The 16,184-nt window shown below is 35.8% G+C and overlaps 2 protein-coding genes across 3 annotated transcripts; one reads left to right on the top strand and one right to left on the bottom strand.

Annotated features, from left to right (window-relative positions):
- Window positions 1-665: 665 nt before the first annotated feature.
- On the bottom strand, window positions 666-6,010 carry LOC120328769 (sodium-dependent glucose transporter 1C-like). The gene is made up of 8 exons (XM_039395307.2): window positions 5,787-6,010; window positions 5,411-5,518; window positions 4,965-5,102; window positions 2,790-3,061; window positions 2,575-2,712; window positions 2,103-2,196; window positions 1,694-1,827; window positions 666-1,139 (listed from the first exon to the last, which is right to left on the bottom strand). The coding sequence occupies exons 1-8, from the start codon at window positions 5,935-5,937 to the stop codon at window positions 963-965; spliced, it is 1,212 nt and encodes a 403-aa protein (XP_039251241.2). The 5' UTR covers window positions 5,938-6,010; the 3' UTR covers window positions 666-962.
- A 111-nt stretch (window positions 6,011-6,121) lies between these two features.
- LOC120328768 (uncharacterized) lies at window positions 6,122-12,240 on the top strand. 2 transcript variants are annotated; one of them, XM_039395306.2, is made up of 7 exons: window positions 6,122-6,224; window positions 8,765-8,841; window positions 9,330-9,482; window positions 9,658-9,874; window positions 10,407-10,473; window positions 10,747-10,803; window positions 11,260-12,240. In XM_039395306.2, the coding sequence occupies exons 1-7, from the start codon at window positions 6,177-6,179 to the stop codon at window positions 11,649-11,651; spliced, it is 1,011 nt and encodes a 336-aa protein (XP_039251240.2). In that variant the 5' UTR covers window positions 6,122-6,176; the 3' UTR covers window positions 11,652-12,240. The 2 variants fall into 2 exon arrangements, with proteins under 2 accessions (XP_039251240.2, XP_039251238.2); XM_039395304.2 differs by lacking the exon at window positions 6,122-6,224 and having other exon boundaries at window positions 7,598-8,841.
- The last annotated feature ends 3,944 nt before the right edge of the window (window positions 12,241-16,184 follow it).

Here is a 16,184-nt window from a genome sequence, read left to right as displayed (position 1 = left end):
TTCCCAAAGTCACCTTGTCGTTCAATAGAGCTTGCCATCGCCCAAATAAGGCAAATGCAGTACAGTAAATGCCATCCTGTATGCATTTGGTTGTAGTCGCAAAGTATTGTATAAACCCCAAGAAAATTTTTACACAGTTTAAGTAACTTTAAGGCCTCGTGTGATTTGAAATCAGTCAAATATGTTCAAAATATACTTGCATTTATAGATCCACTTGTTATTTATCTTGCATGGAAAATTGAGGAATTCGAACAATAACGTTTTCATACGCTGAATTTACTGAATAGTAATTTCAGTTATACCGATTTCCAACAACGTTGACTCGATTAACTTGAAAATAATACTGCTATCGTTGCAATTTAAATTACCAAGGGTTTTCATATACCTGGAGTGTTATATTCGGACTGTTATGTAGCGACATAGAACAATGCTTCGACCAGCTTAACCAATTGAAAAAGACTATTGTTTAGTCATCGTGGCCGCAGCAATTGGTTCAATTTGTGTGATGGAATTATATGGATAATAAATAGACTAGAGACTAGCAAGAGGTCAAAGGTTTCTTATAAGACAAAATTTGAAAGATATAAAATGTGATAAACATTGAGAAATAGACCTTATTCTTAAAAAATGAAATCGAAATCAAATTGATTTTGCACCGTATGAAATTGTATATACTGAATCCTGATTGTAAATCTACGACCCTACGTGATGTAATCGAGAATTTACGACTCATATTACGATATCGTAGATAGTAGTTGATAACATCGCGCTTACATCGCACGTCGATTAAATATCGTAAAATTAACGAGAGTGTGTAAAGCATATATGTACCTCAAACGTCGTAAAATAATCAAAGTAAGTATTTGGTTTCGATGAAAGTGTTCGATGTAACTACAACAGATGCAGTAGTAACGTTACTGTTGTTATGATTTTTCAAGAGATTCATTCGAGTTCAATATATCTCACAATCTAGTTTGTTGAATATTGTCTGTTATAGAAACTTTGTAATCAACATCCACTTTGTAATCTTGATTGTTTTCTGAAACGCTTGCTATTCGGCTTTCATGACGGCGAGCTGCAATCTCCATGCCAGTAAAAACGAAACCAATCGTCAATGCAGCAGAGAGAATTAAGTACATCTGTCGAAAGGTAAAATTATTTTTGTTCAAAGCATTTTATGCATCTGCGTCAAAATAACTAAGAGATTAGTGATTTTTCACATAAATTCTTAGAATGTGGTAGGTTAGACCCTAGAAGACTGATAGATATAGCTGGAGCAAATGTAAGCTGTAGGTCAGAATCGTTCCTGTGATAGACTACTCTAACTCTTGAATGAGTGTCCTTCTTCTTCGACCAATTATATTTGACCCGTCTTGTGCAAGGAATATATGACCACAATCTCACTGAATATCACAAGATCGATGGTTCCGAATTTGGTGTTGCGTTATGTGGGTTGCGTTCACAGGGATAGCGTTTGGAACTAGACTAGCCGTGAAACGAACGCACCAAGAGAAGGAATTCAAGTACGCTGAAGCGCTTCTAGTGGAATGCCAGTCTCATATGAGTATATTCGCAATCTGACAACTGGGGGAAATAACAGATCAAATATTAACGAAATACCACACATGGTACAATGCAGACTTAGGCTGTAAAAACGTTATTAATACAAAAGAAACTAGTATAATGTGTTTACTACGTTCCACGGATCCACATCAAACAATATTCCTGCAATGAGCAACGTAATCATAGAAGACGTATTACTTCCAGCCAAAAATACAAACATATAACTTCCCGATACATCAGTCACATTCGACGCCCAAGTAACACCTGTTGAATAATATTGGTTATATCAGAAACCAAGTAAAAAACAATTATACAATATATGTTGTAATTTGAAGGAAAAATGAGCCCATACTATAGTCATCACTTTCATTTCATATTCATCTCTCTTTTGAACTCGATTATGTCATCACAATTTGATATTGGAGAACCAGATTGTCAGTTTAAAAATTCAACTGGACATATCTTTGTGTCGAAACGTCAGTCAAATATACAGTATAAAGCATAAACCTTTAATAAACGAATTAGGAAGCATCATTTACCTGTCGCGTAAATTGTTGCAACTCCGATCCCACAGGACAAAGTAGAAATCCAAAGCACAAGATTTATGTACTCTCCGAATATGCATATCACAATCTGAAGTTATGTATTTACATTAATAAAGTAATTTTTACCGGTATTACTCGTTTAGGAGCTACCATTGTGTCTAGAAATCTTTTATCTTTCCCATATCAGTTGTATACTAAGGAAAATGGATGAAAAAAAAGTTCAGTGAAACTACCAGTGTAGGTGAAAATCACGCACTTTCGAATTTCATTTGTTCCAAAGTTGTTCTTACCGACGCACGCTATCTTCAGTCTACTGGTATTATATATTTGTATACCTATTTTCCATAACTCGTCTTACAAAAGGTTGGTAAACATAGGGTTTTCATATTTTTATAAAATATAATCTCAATATGTCACTGTCACAGCTGGCTCGTAGCAGAACCGATCAATAAAATATGAATCTCACCATGGACAGTAGCACAAGAGAGATGTCATATATGATGATTGTTCGCGGTTGAAAATATTTTGAATATACAATAGCAACAAATCTTGCTACTAAGTTTCCAAACCAAAATAAAGAGGTCAAATTAGCTGCTTGCGTAACCTGAAATATGGATTTTAGTTGAAATAAGCGGCAAATTAGACAAAGTTAGTTTGTTATATTACTACGAGTCATCTTACCGTGAATCCTGACGCGCAGACTGATATCGAATAAATGTAGTTGGTATATATTGCTTCCAACATATCGTTAAGGAAATAAAAGAAAAATACAAGAAGAAGAATGGGCCAAACATCGTGTAACGGTTCTTCCTTGTGATCTGGTTTTGTACTTGCTCCCCGCATTTTAATTTTTCTATCGAGTCCACAAAAAGAGAAAGCAAAAAGAGGAATCGATGCAACAAGAGAAAATCCTCCAACAATGACGTAACTCCAGGCAACTGGATTTAGTTCGTCTGAAAAACATTGTTATGATGTTACGATGACGGTGCTTTCAGGTTTTGGTGGTAGCAAAAGAATTATTTTTTAAAATCAAAAATTTACACGGGAACAGGTAGAACACAACTACTAATAAAAACATATAAATGCATTATGCTATTAAAACTGTTTTACGCAGACAGTAGAATTGTAGTCATCAAAGTGACACGTGTACTGCAGCAGCCAGTACCTATTTGATTCGATCTCGAAATTTAAACGATTTTGTATAATGAATCAATATTAGTAGTAAAGACTCCACTAGCAATATCACGTTGGGAGTCCAGAAAATCTGGGCTACTGAAAACTTTACAGGGTAAGAATGGATCAACGTACTTTCATGTTTATCTTAGGGTAAACAACATGGGAATTCATTTCCAAAGAGGAATTTTGATGTTCTTGGGGAGGAAATAATCATTTAATCATTTAATTGAAAATCATTTAATATTTGGAGTAGTTTTACAAGTATTGTTCACCTATTCATTATTATCGTAATCTATACTCAAAATATTTAACCAGAGTGCGAGTTGCACGTATCCTAAGCTAAAGCAGATTGAACAAACAAAAACGAATTTTTATGCAAAGTGGGAAAGAAATAAAGAGTTCCATAATAAGCAAAATGAGGCATTTATCGAAAAAGGTTGAGAACCACTAAGTTAAACAAAGCGCACACGATAGTGCAAAATTAACGTCTGCTACGAACCGACACAGCACGTTGCTTCCCAATTAGCCTCGCCACGGGTAGCCAAGTGTGACGACGTTGATAAAACCGGTTAATTAAGATTTTAATCAAGACTGCACCCATCGGTACCGGTGGTGCAAAGGAAGCGTGATGGTATGGTAAACATGAAGCCAGATGCGAGGACGGGTTCGAAACCCACTGGGTTGAGAAGTAGTAAGCTAGTTAGAAGGTAACACGGTCTGCGCAGGGTAGGTCGAAAGAGTGGAAGGCACAGGTCAAAACTAAGGCAGTGGTTAGGAAAGCGGGTGACAGGTGGGGAAAATGCGGGAGGTCGAGAGAATGAAAAACACAGACAGAACCCAGGTTAACTGAGGGAGTTGGTGCACTGGTTGGAAAATGGAATGACAGGGGTCAAGAGAAGAAAAGTGACAGAGACAAGATGCATGCGCCAGGGTGTGAAGAAGGGCCGACGAACAGAGCGACCGAACCCCCAGGCAGAGTGGGATAGAGGTAAGGGGATAAAGCCGACAGATGTAGAGAAAGAAAAACTTAACTGCCTGCCTTAAAAAGGTCGATTGTGTGACCCGGAGACCGGTCAAGTGAAGAAAGTATGTAAGTGGTGGCAGGGAAAAAAAGGCTTATAGGAGAAAACGGCGCAGAGACAGAAGGAGGTCGCAAAAGGAAAGTCAAATAGAAAACCTTTGTGCTGCTATACAAATTCAATGAATAAAATGAATTCTTTTACCACCGGTCAAGAGAAAAAAGAAAGTGGCAGGAAAAAAAAAGAAAAGGAAGAAATAACCCTGTGGGCAGGTCAACGTCGATTGTGCGGCCCGTGACGGAGGAAACAGACTACTAACTGTGTCGATTGTGTGGCCCGGTTATCAGAAAAAAGGGGACGAATGGAGACCGGTCAAGTGAAGAAAGTAGCTGGTGGCAGGAAAAAAAGGCTTATAGGAGAAAACAGCGCAGAGACAGAAGGAGGTCGCAAAAGGAAAGTCAAGAAGAAAACCGTTGTGTTACTATAAAAATTCAATGAATAAAATGTTTTTTTTCTCTTAATGAGGAAGGAATGAAGCGTTCCAAAATAGGCGAAGGAAGAAATTTAAAAAAAAAGTTGGGATTCACTGGCTTAGTGGATTCACTATAAAGTCTAATTATAAAAAATGAAGAAAAAAAAATGTAATGCACATAATTGGAACCTGTTGGTGGGAGAAAAGTGGTACTGATGTTGTGGTAAGAACTTGTAAATCCTGTATAGTCCTGAAAAAGTTTCGAAGAGTCCGGACAATTTGGATCGGTACCTTGGTCGCTATTTGCCATTTCCAAAAACGGAGATGCTTAAAAAGAAAGAATACGAAACTAACTGCATTGCAACTTAGCTGACGTTGTTCGAAGCAGTTCAGCGTGTGCAACTCTTATAGAAGGAAAAAGGACAGCACTTTCTCTAAGTATGCTTCATCGCTGGATGATGATTTCAGTATATTTATATTGCTTCACATATATACGTTTCCTACATTTCTAAAAAATGCTTGCCCTACAGGAATATTACTATATACATATACAGAATGGAAATTACATATGTTCAGAGCATGGGTCGTGCAATATACTCAATGTCACAAGAAATAGTATATGAATACATAATTACCTATGCTGGGAGTTATTAATCCTCCGACGCTTATACCAAAGTGAAAAGATTGTATGAATGGTCTTGAACGTTCTTCGCCCCAAATGCGTAAATAGAGCGACTGCATGGCTATGACAACATAACGTATTGTTAAAGTCATTAAAATAGTAGATTTAGTCAAATACTTTGCAATACCAACTAATTGACATAATGCTCGTAATTAAAAAAGAAATTTGTAACCCGCCCTTTCAAATGTTAGAACAGCGAGTGCAAATAGCGGGAAACCTCTTATCTATGTATCCAGCTTGATTATTTAAACATATATATACATAAATAAAGTAATAAAAAATTTAATGTTGAACTAATTATCTAACAAACATAAAATAGCCTATTTTACCACCATCCGCAAAAGCAAACATAAATCCAGCAACGAATCCCGAAACCAACAATCCGGCCAGTGAATTTAACCACGGTATTATAAGAATCATCAAGCCGAGAAGTGCAGTTGTGGGACCTTGATGAATATTAAAAAATATTCGTTTGTGCATTGAAAACGCGACTAATCATTTAACTCACCAAACAAGAACATGGTAAAATTTTATGGGACTTATATTGATACAACTCTAAGACTTCAATGTGAGCGCATGTAGGCTATATGCATTCCAAATCGCAAGATGAAAAGTAACAATGTTTATTTTGATCTCAATATTTAAGATAATTTTTTTTAAAATGCACGATCTCACCGAATGCATGTAATGGATTGAACTTCCTTGAAAAACGATTCATAATGACACCGTACGATACTGCTCCGACAACTGCTCCAGAAGATCTCAAGGTAAACATGATTGAAATTTCAGAAACGTCCACATTGAAGTGATCAGCAAGGTAAAGTAATGTGGGTCCAGAAATTGACAGATACATTCCCTGAAAATAGAAAGTTTTATTTGTTAATTAAGATTTATCACCTATTTTTTACCAATCGCGGCAATGACTCTTATAGCCCGGACAAGTACCCCATTTTTTTTTGGGGGGGGGGGGAGTTGGTTGCAAGATACTTGTTGTAGGAAAGAAAAAATAACACATGGATTAGGGTGTACTATAAGTGATACTCGGTGCTATCGTAGGATATAAGTTAAAGAATGTCCAAAACAGAAAACTTTTACTACGAATACGTTCCTAACGCTATCAATTTGGATATGATAAACAAATAGCATTACTACATGTATTCTGATATTTTTGAATCAATCGATGGAACTGCATCTTTTATTTCTAACATTCTGAATAATTCTTAAAATCAAAATATCTTATATCAAATGATTCTATTGAAATTTTCATTGCGATTTGAAATCAACCGAGCTATATGTTATATTGAGGGTATCATGTTGGTTTAGATTCGAATAAATATCATTCGAAAAGAGTACTAGGCTGTATTACCTGACCAATCCGTGCCAATGTTACAGATGTCACGAACAAAGTTTTCCATATTGTGTCAGATTTCATAGTTTATTAGAAGAATCTTGGATAAAAATCATTTGATTCGTATAAAAGAAGTATGTTCGAAAAACTTTATTACAAATCCCTGTTTTATACAATTCAAGTTGATACCGACCGAATATACTGGCTACTACAGTTTTGTAATTTAACGGATTTTAAATTTTATTCACCACTCGATAATGTTATCCCTCGTGACGACATAACGCATTTAACGCAATTTGAAGAATTCTTGCAGATGCCGCCGTCTCCCACAACACCTTATGGAAATTTCTGAATGTTCACCTCTTTACCTCACGGCCGTAATTTATATTTATCGATATCCAAATCCGGAGTAATAGGATATTGGTGTCATTGCGACGTGAAAAAAACTGAGTTTTAAATGCAATCTGCTGTATATATATATGTCTCAAAGTACGAGCACACATTAACTTTAAGTAATTCTATAAGATCCACAAATTTACGTAGGTGATCAACGACGTAGAAATAGTATTCCGCAACTGTCTACTCACTAAGTCAACCATACATCAACTAGAACATAGATTAACGTCAAGAGCAATTTTTGATGATAACAAAAGTCTTCAGTATATCAACTCAATAGTTTTTCGAAAATATCTCATCATCAGTTCGTAAAGAGATAAATCTGATAAATCTGTTTCTATTACTATTATACCTATCGCTGTTTGCTGAATTGATTAATAGTGAATCGTGTTGGTAAATCTGCACACTTTATGTATATTATATGTTTGAGTCAATATTATCTGAATAGGCATAGCTTGTATGGCATGCCTGGCGTAAATATTTGCAATGCAGCATTCAATACAACAGTCCTTGAATTTGTTTGCATTTATTTACGTCAGAGGCAGGCGACTGATCGCCAAACTTTCAGAAGTATATTTCTAATTTTTTTGACATTTCTGTTTGAATTCAAAGCCATTTTGAACTTATTTGATTTTGTTTGTATTTATTGAATGTCATATTTTATTTCTAGTATTATGGTGTATGTAACTATTCCATATTTTTGCAAGCTGTTTTCACGTTGCAGGGTACCATCCCGAAATACCTGCTACTCCATGTATACTGTACAGTGAGGTCCAATAAGTTAGCCACTCGCCCAATGCGGTTGACTCGAAGCTTTCATTTTTCAATTACATGTTCCAATCGTTCGACTGGCAACAGCAAACAAAATTGCTATTTCACTTATATATTATTCGACACAATAGGAAGGTTCGACCAAATCGTTTAACAAAGAATAGAGTTCCACATTGGCGAGCGCGAAAAATGCTAATCTTGAAACCCATTTTTTCTGTAAATAGAAAGTTGTGGCATTGCCGCAAATCGAAATCTCAACAACGAGAGTAGATGTTTTACACGGTATAGTGGGATCATTAAATCAAACCTTTCTCTTCTATAAAGTATACTATATCAGGTATTAGGAATGGATAGGCCGCTACAGATTACAGCTTAACCTTGGGTTCGCACAGATAAAAAATATAATTGGATCACCTGAAATAAAGTAAACAGGGAATCAAAATTTTAGTTTAAAATAAGAGAGTAATATTTTACTGTATTTTTTGAATCAATCAACACGATGCTTGATATTTCTATTTAATTTGAAAGTCTTGCTTGTTCAAAAACATTTTCAGGAAATATTATTGTCTAAACCGTGTCATCTGAAAGTCCTCATATTGCTCTAGTAAATTATTCATTCGAACGCGGGCACAAAATTGAGCGACGTATGAATTTTAGAATATTACTTACACCTGCCAACAGTTCATAGCATTAGTTCGGGTATAGATTGAAATATTGGTTTGAATAATGATTCCTGAAGCAACAATTTTGTTTATGTTGTTAATTTGTCCGTCTTTATCTTTCTCAATCAAGGTAGGCAAGTTGGACTGTCCAGAGAACTACACTTTGAGGAACAACACTGCAATTTGTTATCTATTCGTCAGAAATAGGTAAGTGATAATATGATGGTTGCCCACAAAGCCTACAGTGAGTGAGCGAGGGTTATTGAAATGGCGTGACGTGCACCATTCCATAATTTGTGAATTAATTTAGAAAAGAAAGAATACTTCTGAACGGAAACAAAATTGTTTAATTTTTGGATTATTATACCAACAAAATCAATGCGGTTTGCTCTTTAGAATACGCTTATTGTGTTCCATTAATCTGGGAAGTAACCAAACAAGTTTAATAACATGATTTAGGACGCTAATTGTGGTGCATTTTACCGAAAGAAGTAAAAACACACATTCGGTATAAAAGAAAATGAAATTTCGATTTCTTGACATCATGTAATGTCAACGTTTTATGCTGTATCTGCCATTTTTACATCATAGCTTAAATATTCCAACAAATAATTTTTTAGTTCTATTTCAAAAACGACCCAAATTCATTTTGTGGTTTTATATTCATTTTTAAGTTGGATATTTTACTTTACAAGGGAAGCAGCGTATTGGGAGGCGACTGAATTTTGTAATAATCATAGTGGAATCTTGGCTACTGTGAAAAATGAGGAAACACAAAAATATGTGACTTCAACTGCATCGAAAGGAAACGAGTCGAACATATTTTTTTGGATTGGACTTAGTGACCGGTAATTATTAGCTATTAAGCTTATTTAAGAGTACTTTCTTCTATCAACGTTATACTTTATAAAGTTACCAGGAACCATCTCCATCTGGATGAAGACTAACAAACATATTCAGACAAATGGTAGGACTTGTTAACTTTGGTGATGAAAAAAATAGGCAACTTATAAATTTTTACAGATTTTTTAAAAACAAATTCCGATGGCTGAACTGTGAAGATGGCTGGTTGGAGAGTGGTGACTATCAACCGTGGATGGGGAAGGATATCAATAAAAATTCAAACAATGTAGAACAGAGATGTGTGGCTTTAAATATAAATTCTACAGCTTACGGAGAAATATATGAAGAAAATTGGGTGCCGCTGGACTGCTGGACTCCACAATATTTCATTTGTGAAGTTAGTTTGTTTGATTGCATTTTTATCTAAAACAAAGTGCAATTTGGTTTCAATGTATACAATATTTTCAGTAAAAATTGTGACCACTCGGCTTGGATAATACCTGGTGCTTCTGAATAAATTAATACATCGTTCTGAATCTATTTTGCATTCGAATCATGACACGTTCAGCTTTTTACTCTGTAAAATAGAACAGATCATGATTCTGCTCTTCTTTGCATCACAGAAATGACAAATTGTACAAAACAAAGCGGATTTTCGACAATTCAAAACTCCCCTTCTTTTCGATTGTATAAAAACTCATATTGAACTGAATTTTACACCTTCCCAATGTAGCTCGAAGTGTTGATATATATAGGAAAAATTATTATTTTATCAATTTTAACAAAAATATTTTTTCGTAAAATATTCACTCCAACCATATGAAGGCAAGGCGCTGCACATATGTTAGCAAAAATAAATAGAAATAATAACCTTTAATATTTAATTTCCTTGAAATCTCATAAAATATTCATCTTATTAATTTATGCAGGCAACCGCGTCCATGAATTACAACCCGATTAACGAAGAAACACCTGGATTCAACGAAACCATCGGAGGTATTTGCTGAATACCTAATTTAGGGAAGAACAATAACATTTTTAGATGTCGAACAAAACAAGTTCTTGATGGATTTGTCATTTGTATACTTTCCTCTGCTGTGAATAACCACATGAGTGAATTAAATACGTTTTACTGGAAAAAAGTATATAAACATAGCGGCAGTACTGAGTTGTTTAAGCGAAACAAACTGACATGGAAGCAATGGTAAATCTGAAAAAAAATAGTGTACGGAAGTAAAATAAAGATACTCGATATTTTCATTCTTGCAGGTGGAATAATTCCGAAGGGAGGAAATACAAAGCCAAGTCGTATCAGCGCTGCATCAAGTAAGCTGTGAATTTCTACTCCGTGAATCAATTGACTTTTTATTAGGCGTTATCGCATTTTCTCCTAACGAGATTTTGCACAAGTAGTTACTTAAATGTGGATACTGAGTTTTGTAGACTATAAATCATCCTGAGCATGATTTACACTCTGAGCGAAATGGTGGCATTTAATTTTAGAGATTTACAAAATAGACCCGAGATGGAGCGATGGGGTTTACTTTACAATTCGCCAGAATACACGTCCTATCCCAGTAAAAATAGTGGCAATTATAGCATATCTATAAAGGCTCCAGTCCGAATGCCACAAATTGGTAGAAATATACGGTATCCTGGGCAAAAATGGTAGTGGCTCGTTTGCTGGTGAAATGTGGCGCGTACAATTTGATAACGTAATCGACACATCCTTTACGTATGACAGTAAACTTTTCTTTATTTTTATTTTCTATTTCAATACAGGTCCATTATTAGCAATTTTGATGGTCATTGTGGCTCTTGCTATCATTTCTATCATCCTTGGACTTTGGTACAGAAAACACAACAGAAATTACCAACAAAGAATGCTGATTCAAGCCAGTGGAATGCCCTCCATTGCGGTTGAACCCCCATCCAGTCAAATATATTATCACCATCGATCGATGTCATCCCAGGCACGACATTTTAGTAATAATAGCAATGTCGCACTTCCGCAGCATGGAATAATTTATACTGGCATGAACATTGATGTCATTGAAGAAGACGATGACGGTCTTTCTTCGATGGAATCAGGAACAACGTTTTCATCTTTATGCTACGAAGATATTCGTACAGTAGGTAAGTTTTCGCAAAACTCTTTGACACCAGTTGGGTGATTGCGTAAACATAGGATTGCATTATTGAACAAGATTTGGAAGTAAATATCGAACAAGTATACAAGTGACCTATAGAAATACGATACTCGCACAGCCGACTGAAATCGAAACTGATATGAATGTGCTACCTATAAATAATTAGCGAGGAAAGGGGAATATATACTATAAACACATGTTACTATTTGAATGAGAAACCATCGCGAGGTCAGCAAAAAATAGATACAGAAGTTTTTGTTAAAATACGCTTAACAGTCATTAAACCAAAAATTTTTATTATGTGCAAAACCAACATAAATTTCTGTTTTACCGCAATTCACCGATCTTGAAAAGCATTCGTTTACTCACGTAAAACGTTTTACACAAAACAATGTGTAAATTAGATAGGCCTATATATACTATACTTCTATAGCGATTGTCGATATTGTTTTATAATGTTTCATCGTTTGTGGAAATAAAATATTTCTCTTACTCTCTCTCAAATAAAAATTTATTTTTCTCCCATCAAGTCAATTTGATTTATGTGCATCTTTTTTCTCCGGCCGCGTTTTGTTATGTCCTCTGTTTTTGCTGTGTTGAGTTTTAAGTTTGAAGTTGCCGTATCAATAAATAACCAATTCGAAATCTTGGGTCTTCTGATCTTACGATCACAGTAGAAAAAATCTATCTGTGGCAGTAGCGAGCACGGCGATGGATTTGGTTGAAATCGACGACGGCAAATTTCGAGCTTCAGAGAATAAAACGAATTTCAGCATGGAAAAATTGTGTACTGGAAGCGTCGACTCCAGGAAAGGTGTTTCAAGTGAAGCATGTCCACATTTTTGGAGAAGAGCAGAGCAATGTCTGGGCAAGTTTGCGAGAAATGAAACTATTGTGTCTTCATTTGGCAGTAATGGTAAATGTGTAGTGGACCTTATGCCCTTACCACCAGTAGACATTGTCACATCACAGATCATACTCTGAAATTATACAAACCCTGCGTGAGAAGAACCTCTCATGTTCAAATTATCCCACTTGGCGCTGAGTTGATTATTTGTCTAATACCGCTGATACCGAAACAAACAAAACAAAAAATAATGAAAAATTTTCAAAATGATTTTAATAAAAGCCCTTCCCCTAAAATAAGACCTAGTCGAAAATGCGAAAAAAAATTTTGACCTAGTCGATAGCAAGAAATTTTCTCCTACGCGTTTTGAATGATGAAAAGTTAGGTTTTGCAGGTATTTTGAATAAAAACTTGTTATTGGACACGTAGTGGACATAACGATCGTTTCAATATTATGTTGTTCTTGTTGTTTGACACAGAGTAACACACCTAGTGGAAATATTAAAAAACCGCTTTTCTCTTCGAATACTGGACCAATTGCTTTGAAATTTTCAGTGGTTGAAGATAAAAATTTCCCCAGAAGGCTTTTACTTTTATTCATTTTAAATATTTCTGTTAGCTCTGTGAGATTTGTTTTTGTTTGCTATGACGTCTTTAATGCACGTTCTGCGGACATCGGACGCCATTTTGTGTCCTACTGTACTGCTTCGCTTGGTGTGAATATATTTGTAGACTGTGATCTGACGGTACGGTAAACCGTACTGTACTGCGAACAGACGTGTCCATATATTTGGGCGTAGCTCTCTTGTTTATAAGTAAATAGATATCGGTTTTCATATTTTGTATATTTGAAGATCTCGTAATGCTCTATTTCGTAATTTTGTTCTTGATAAATGAAGATATAAGACATCCCTTGAAAATAAGCCCTAGTATTATTTTTTGGAAGAAAATTGAAATAGGCCCCAGTCTTATTTTCGGGGAAACACAGTATGCACAAAACATGAGATGACAACGAATTGCATAGATAGAAAACTTCATGCACCAGGTGCGAACTGAATCCCAAACTTAACGAAAATATGATGATGGTAATAATTACATATATGTTTAGATCCCGACATGAATCCCGAAGTATTTACAATACGACTTTTACATACTACAATGAAATGACACCACATTGTTTCATGTAAATTACTTACCGTAATGGCGACAATTTTGTCTGCGATCACACATTGGGTTGGGATTTTGGAGCCAGTTTTTGAAATCCTGGTATCGGGATATCCCGGGATTGAGCCGAGGGATTTTTCGGGATTAGGTAAAAGATTGAAACAATTTGCATGACAATAAAATCACGTAATTATTTCCTGTTATATCGACGCAGAAACATCAGAGCATCTGAGCACTAGGGCAGGGGTGGGCAACCCCTGGCACGCGAGCCCATTTATTCGGCATGCGAGCGATGCCTCGGAAACGAGATCATTTTCCTTCAGATAAAAAGTTTCAAGACTTGGAATTATCTGATGAAACTAGGGTTCGTTTATTCATTATCGTTCGTTGAGAATCCGTTATTTTCTCAAACTCTTTTCGTCCTTTTATGACATATGTCTACAGAGAAATATATTATGACGTAACAAATGAATGAGTTCTCGAGAAATTTTGTCGAGAAGAGCGCAGCATTAATTTGGCTACATTCCTATTTCTTACGTAGTATATATAGTTCGTCTGTGCCACCCTCCCGGACTGATATTTTCCCGAATAGTGAATCTGTCTGTTCATTTTAAAATGTTTATTATTGTGTATTTTTGCTTTGAAAGTAGCAAAGCGTGGTTTTTAATTTTGGTCGGCACGCGGGAGAATTTTGTCGTTAAATTTAGCCGATTTTGGCACGCGAGCCGAAAAAGGTTGCCCACCCCTGCACTAGGGCATTGGTTCCCGACCTTTTTTATATCGCGTATTTATTTCATGTAATATCGACGCAGAAACATCAGAGCATCTAGGCACTAGGCCCCTAGGGCATTGGTTCCCAACCTTTTTTATATCGCGGCACACCTATCACAAAACCCGAACATTTTCTACTCATAAAGAGTACGGTAGTCGAACGCGAACAAATGGTTAATAGTTACCGATATTACAACCGTTTTCTTACATTAATGTAAACGAGAGCGTCTTCGGAGCACCTCAGATTATTTCGAAAGTTGCGCGGCCGCACGGGTAATACGTGGTCTTCAGACGCACCGCCGATCACACGCTTCAGTTTTGCTCGCTGTTTCTGTTCCACGTTACGCCCTTTTTATTATCACATGTATTCTCACTTTTTCAAAGCCTAATTCATTTTTGTTACAATTTAATATATATGTTTCTCTCATTGCCAAAATCTATAAATAGTGTTATTGTCGGCACTTGCGAGAGAAATGAAAGAAGCAAACAAACTGTATTTCATTACAACAATCAATTATTATCGCTAAAAACACTAAATAGGTCTAAAGTTATTATATACAATTTTTGCCGCTGGACGTATCTTTTCACGTTATGAATTTCGTGCAAGGACCGAGCATAATTTGATCTTAGCATTTACTCTGTCGAAACGCTTATTCGAATTTTCAGACCGCAGAAACCATCCGAAAAGATATAACCGTTTTTGTGTTCGAGATATGAAATAATCGTCAATTCCACCACGCTTTCGTGAAGTAATGCAATTTACTAATTTTAGGATTTATTAAGTTTCGTTGCGTGAGTGTTCGGACTATCACGCGTTTCTGCAGATTACTGGCGTGATTACAGATCGCAAGGGTGGCAAAATAGTATATATTTTCATCGAATCGAATAATTTTAACAAAATTGTCGAATATTGATTGAATTCGGGATTTTCTCCCGATTTTCATGTTTTGGATCGGCCTTGATCTTTCTTGTCACCGTTTGTAAATTAACTGTCCCAATCGTAAGCTAAAAATATTATCATTTCTGACGCCGAAATGCGGATATTTATGGAGCGGATAGTTGACCTTCTTGATTTTACTTTTCTATTGTGGCTGTTTTATTTTTGTATTAAATAGTGAATAAAAACCCTGCAAAGTCATTGCGGTAACCCTGAATGCTATTTTGGTTTCAAATGATGATTAAATAAGTCGGCAATAATGGCAATTCTACTAGTCAAATACTACTTCCTTGGTAAAATCTGAGAACAATTTCGCACAGTAATTCCACTTAGTCTGACTGACTCAAACTGTGAGCGTGGATGGCCTTTTTTGAAAATAAGTATTAAATAAAATGGGACAACCTGCCATTTGTGAGAGTATCTATATGTGGATAACAAAGCCTTAAAATCCGGGATCGGAATTTCCCGGGGTCCCAACCCTAATTACACACTTATCTCGACCGCATAATCATGTACTGTACTGTAGTGTGCTTCTAAAATTCTACCAAAAGCTATATTTCATTTCTCTACATTTTTCACTGTATGTTTTTTTTCCGGGCAGTTGTTTATTGGATCTTTCCCCGAGCATCGACTTCCTTGTTAACTTCGTGACATTGGCCAATCAACAAGATGCAAAGAGTGACGTAACAATGCCCCCTTTTCGCATCCGCTCAGACACTTTTCTCACTCAGACAGATTTTCGAGCGTGGTCGTAAACATTACCTCGTTTTCGCGTTTTGAACTCTTTTTGTTAGTTTTCAGTTGTGTTTCGGAAACTTAAATATAAATCAGATAAGTC

The sequence above is a fragment of the Styela clava genome, chromosome 7, assembly GCF_964204865.1.
Source record: "Styela clava chromosome 7, kaStyClav1.hap1.2, whole genome shotgun sequence".
Classification (NCBI taxonomy): Eukaryota; Metazoa; Chordata; class Ascidiacea; order Stolidobranchia; family Styelidae; genus Styela; species Styela clava.
The sequence above is the reverse complement of the archived record's forward strand: the minus strand, read 5'-3'. Positions and strand labels throughout refer to the sequence as shown.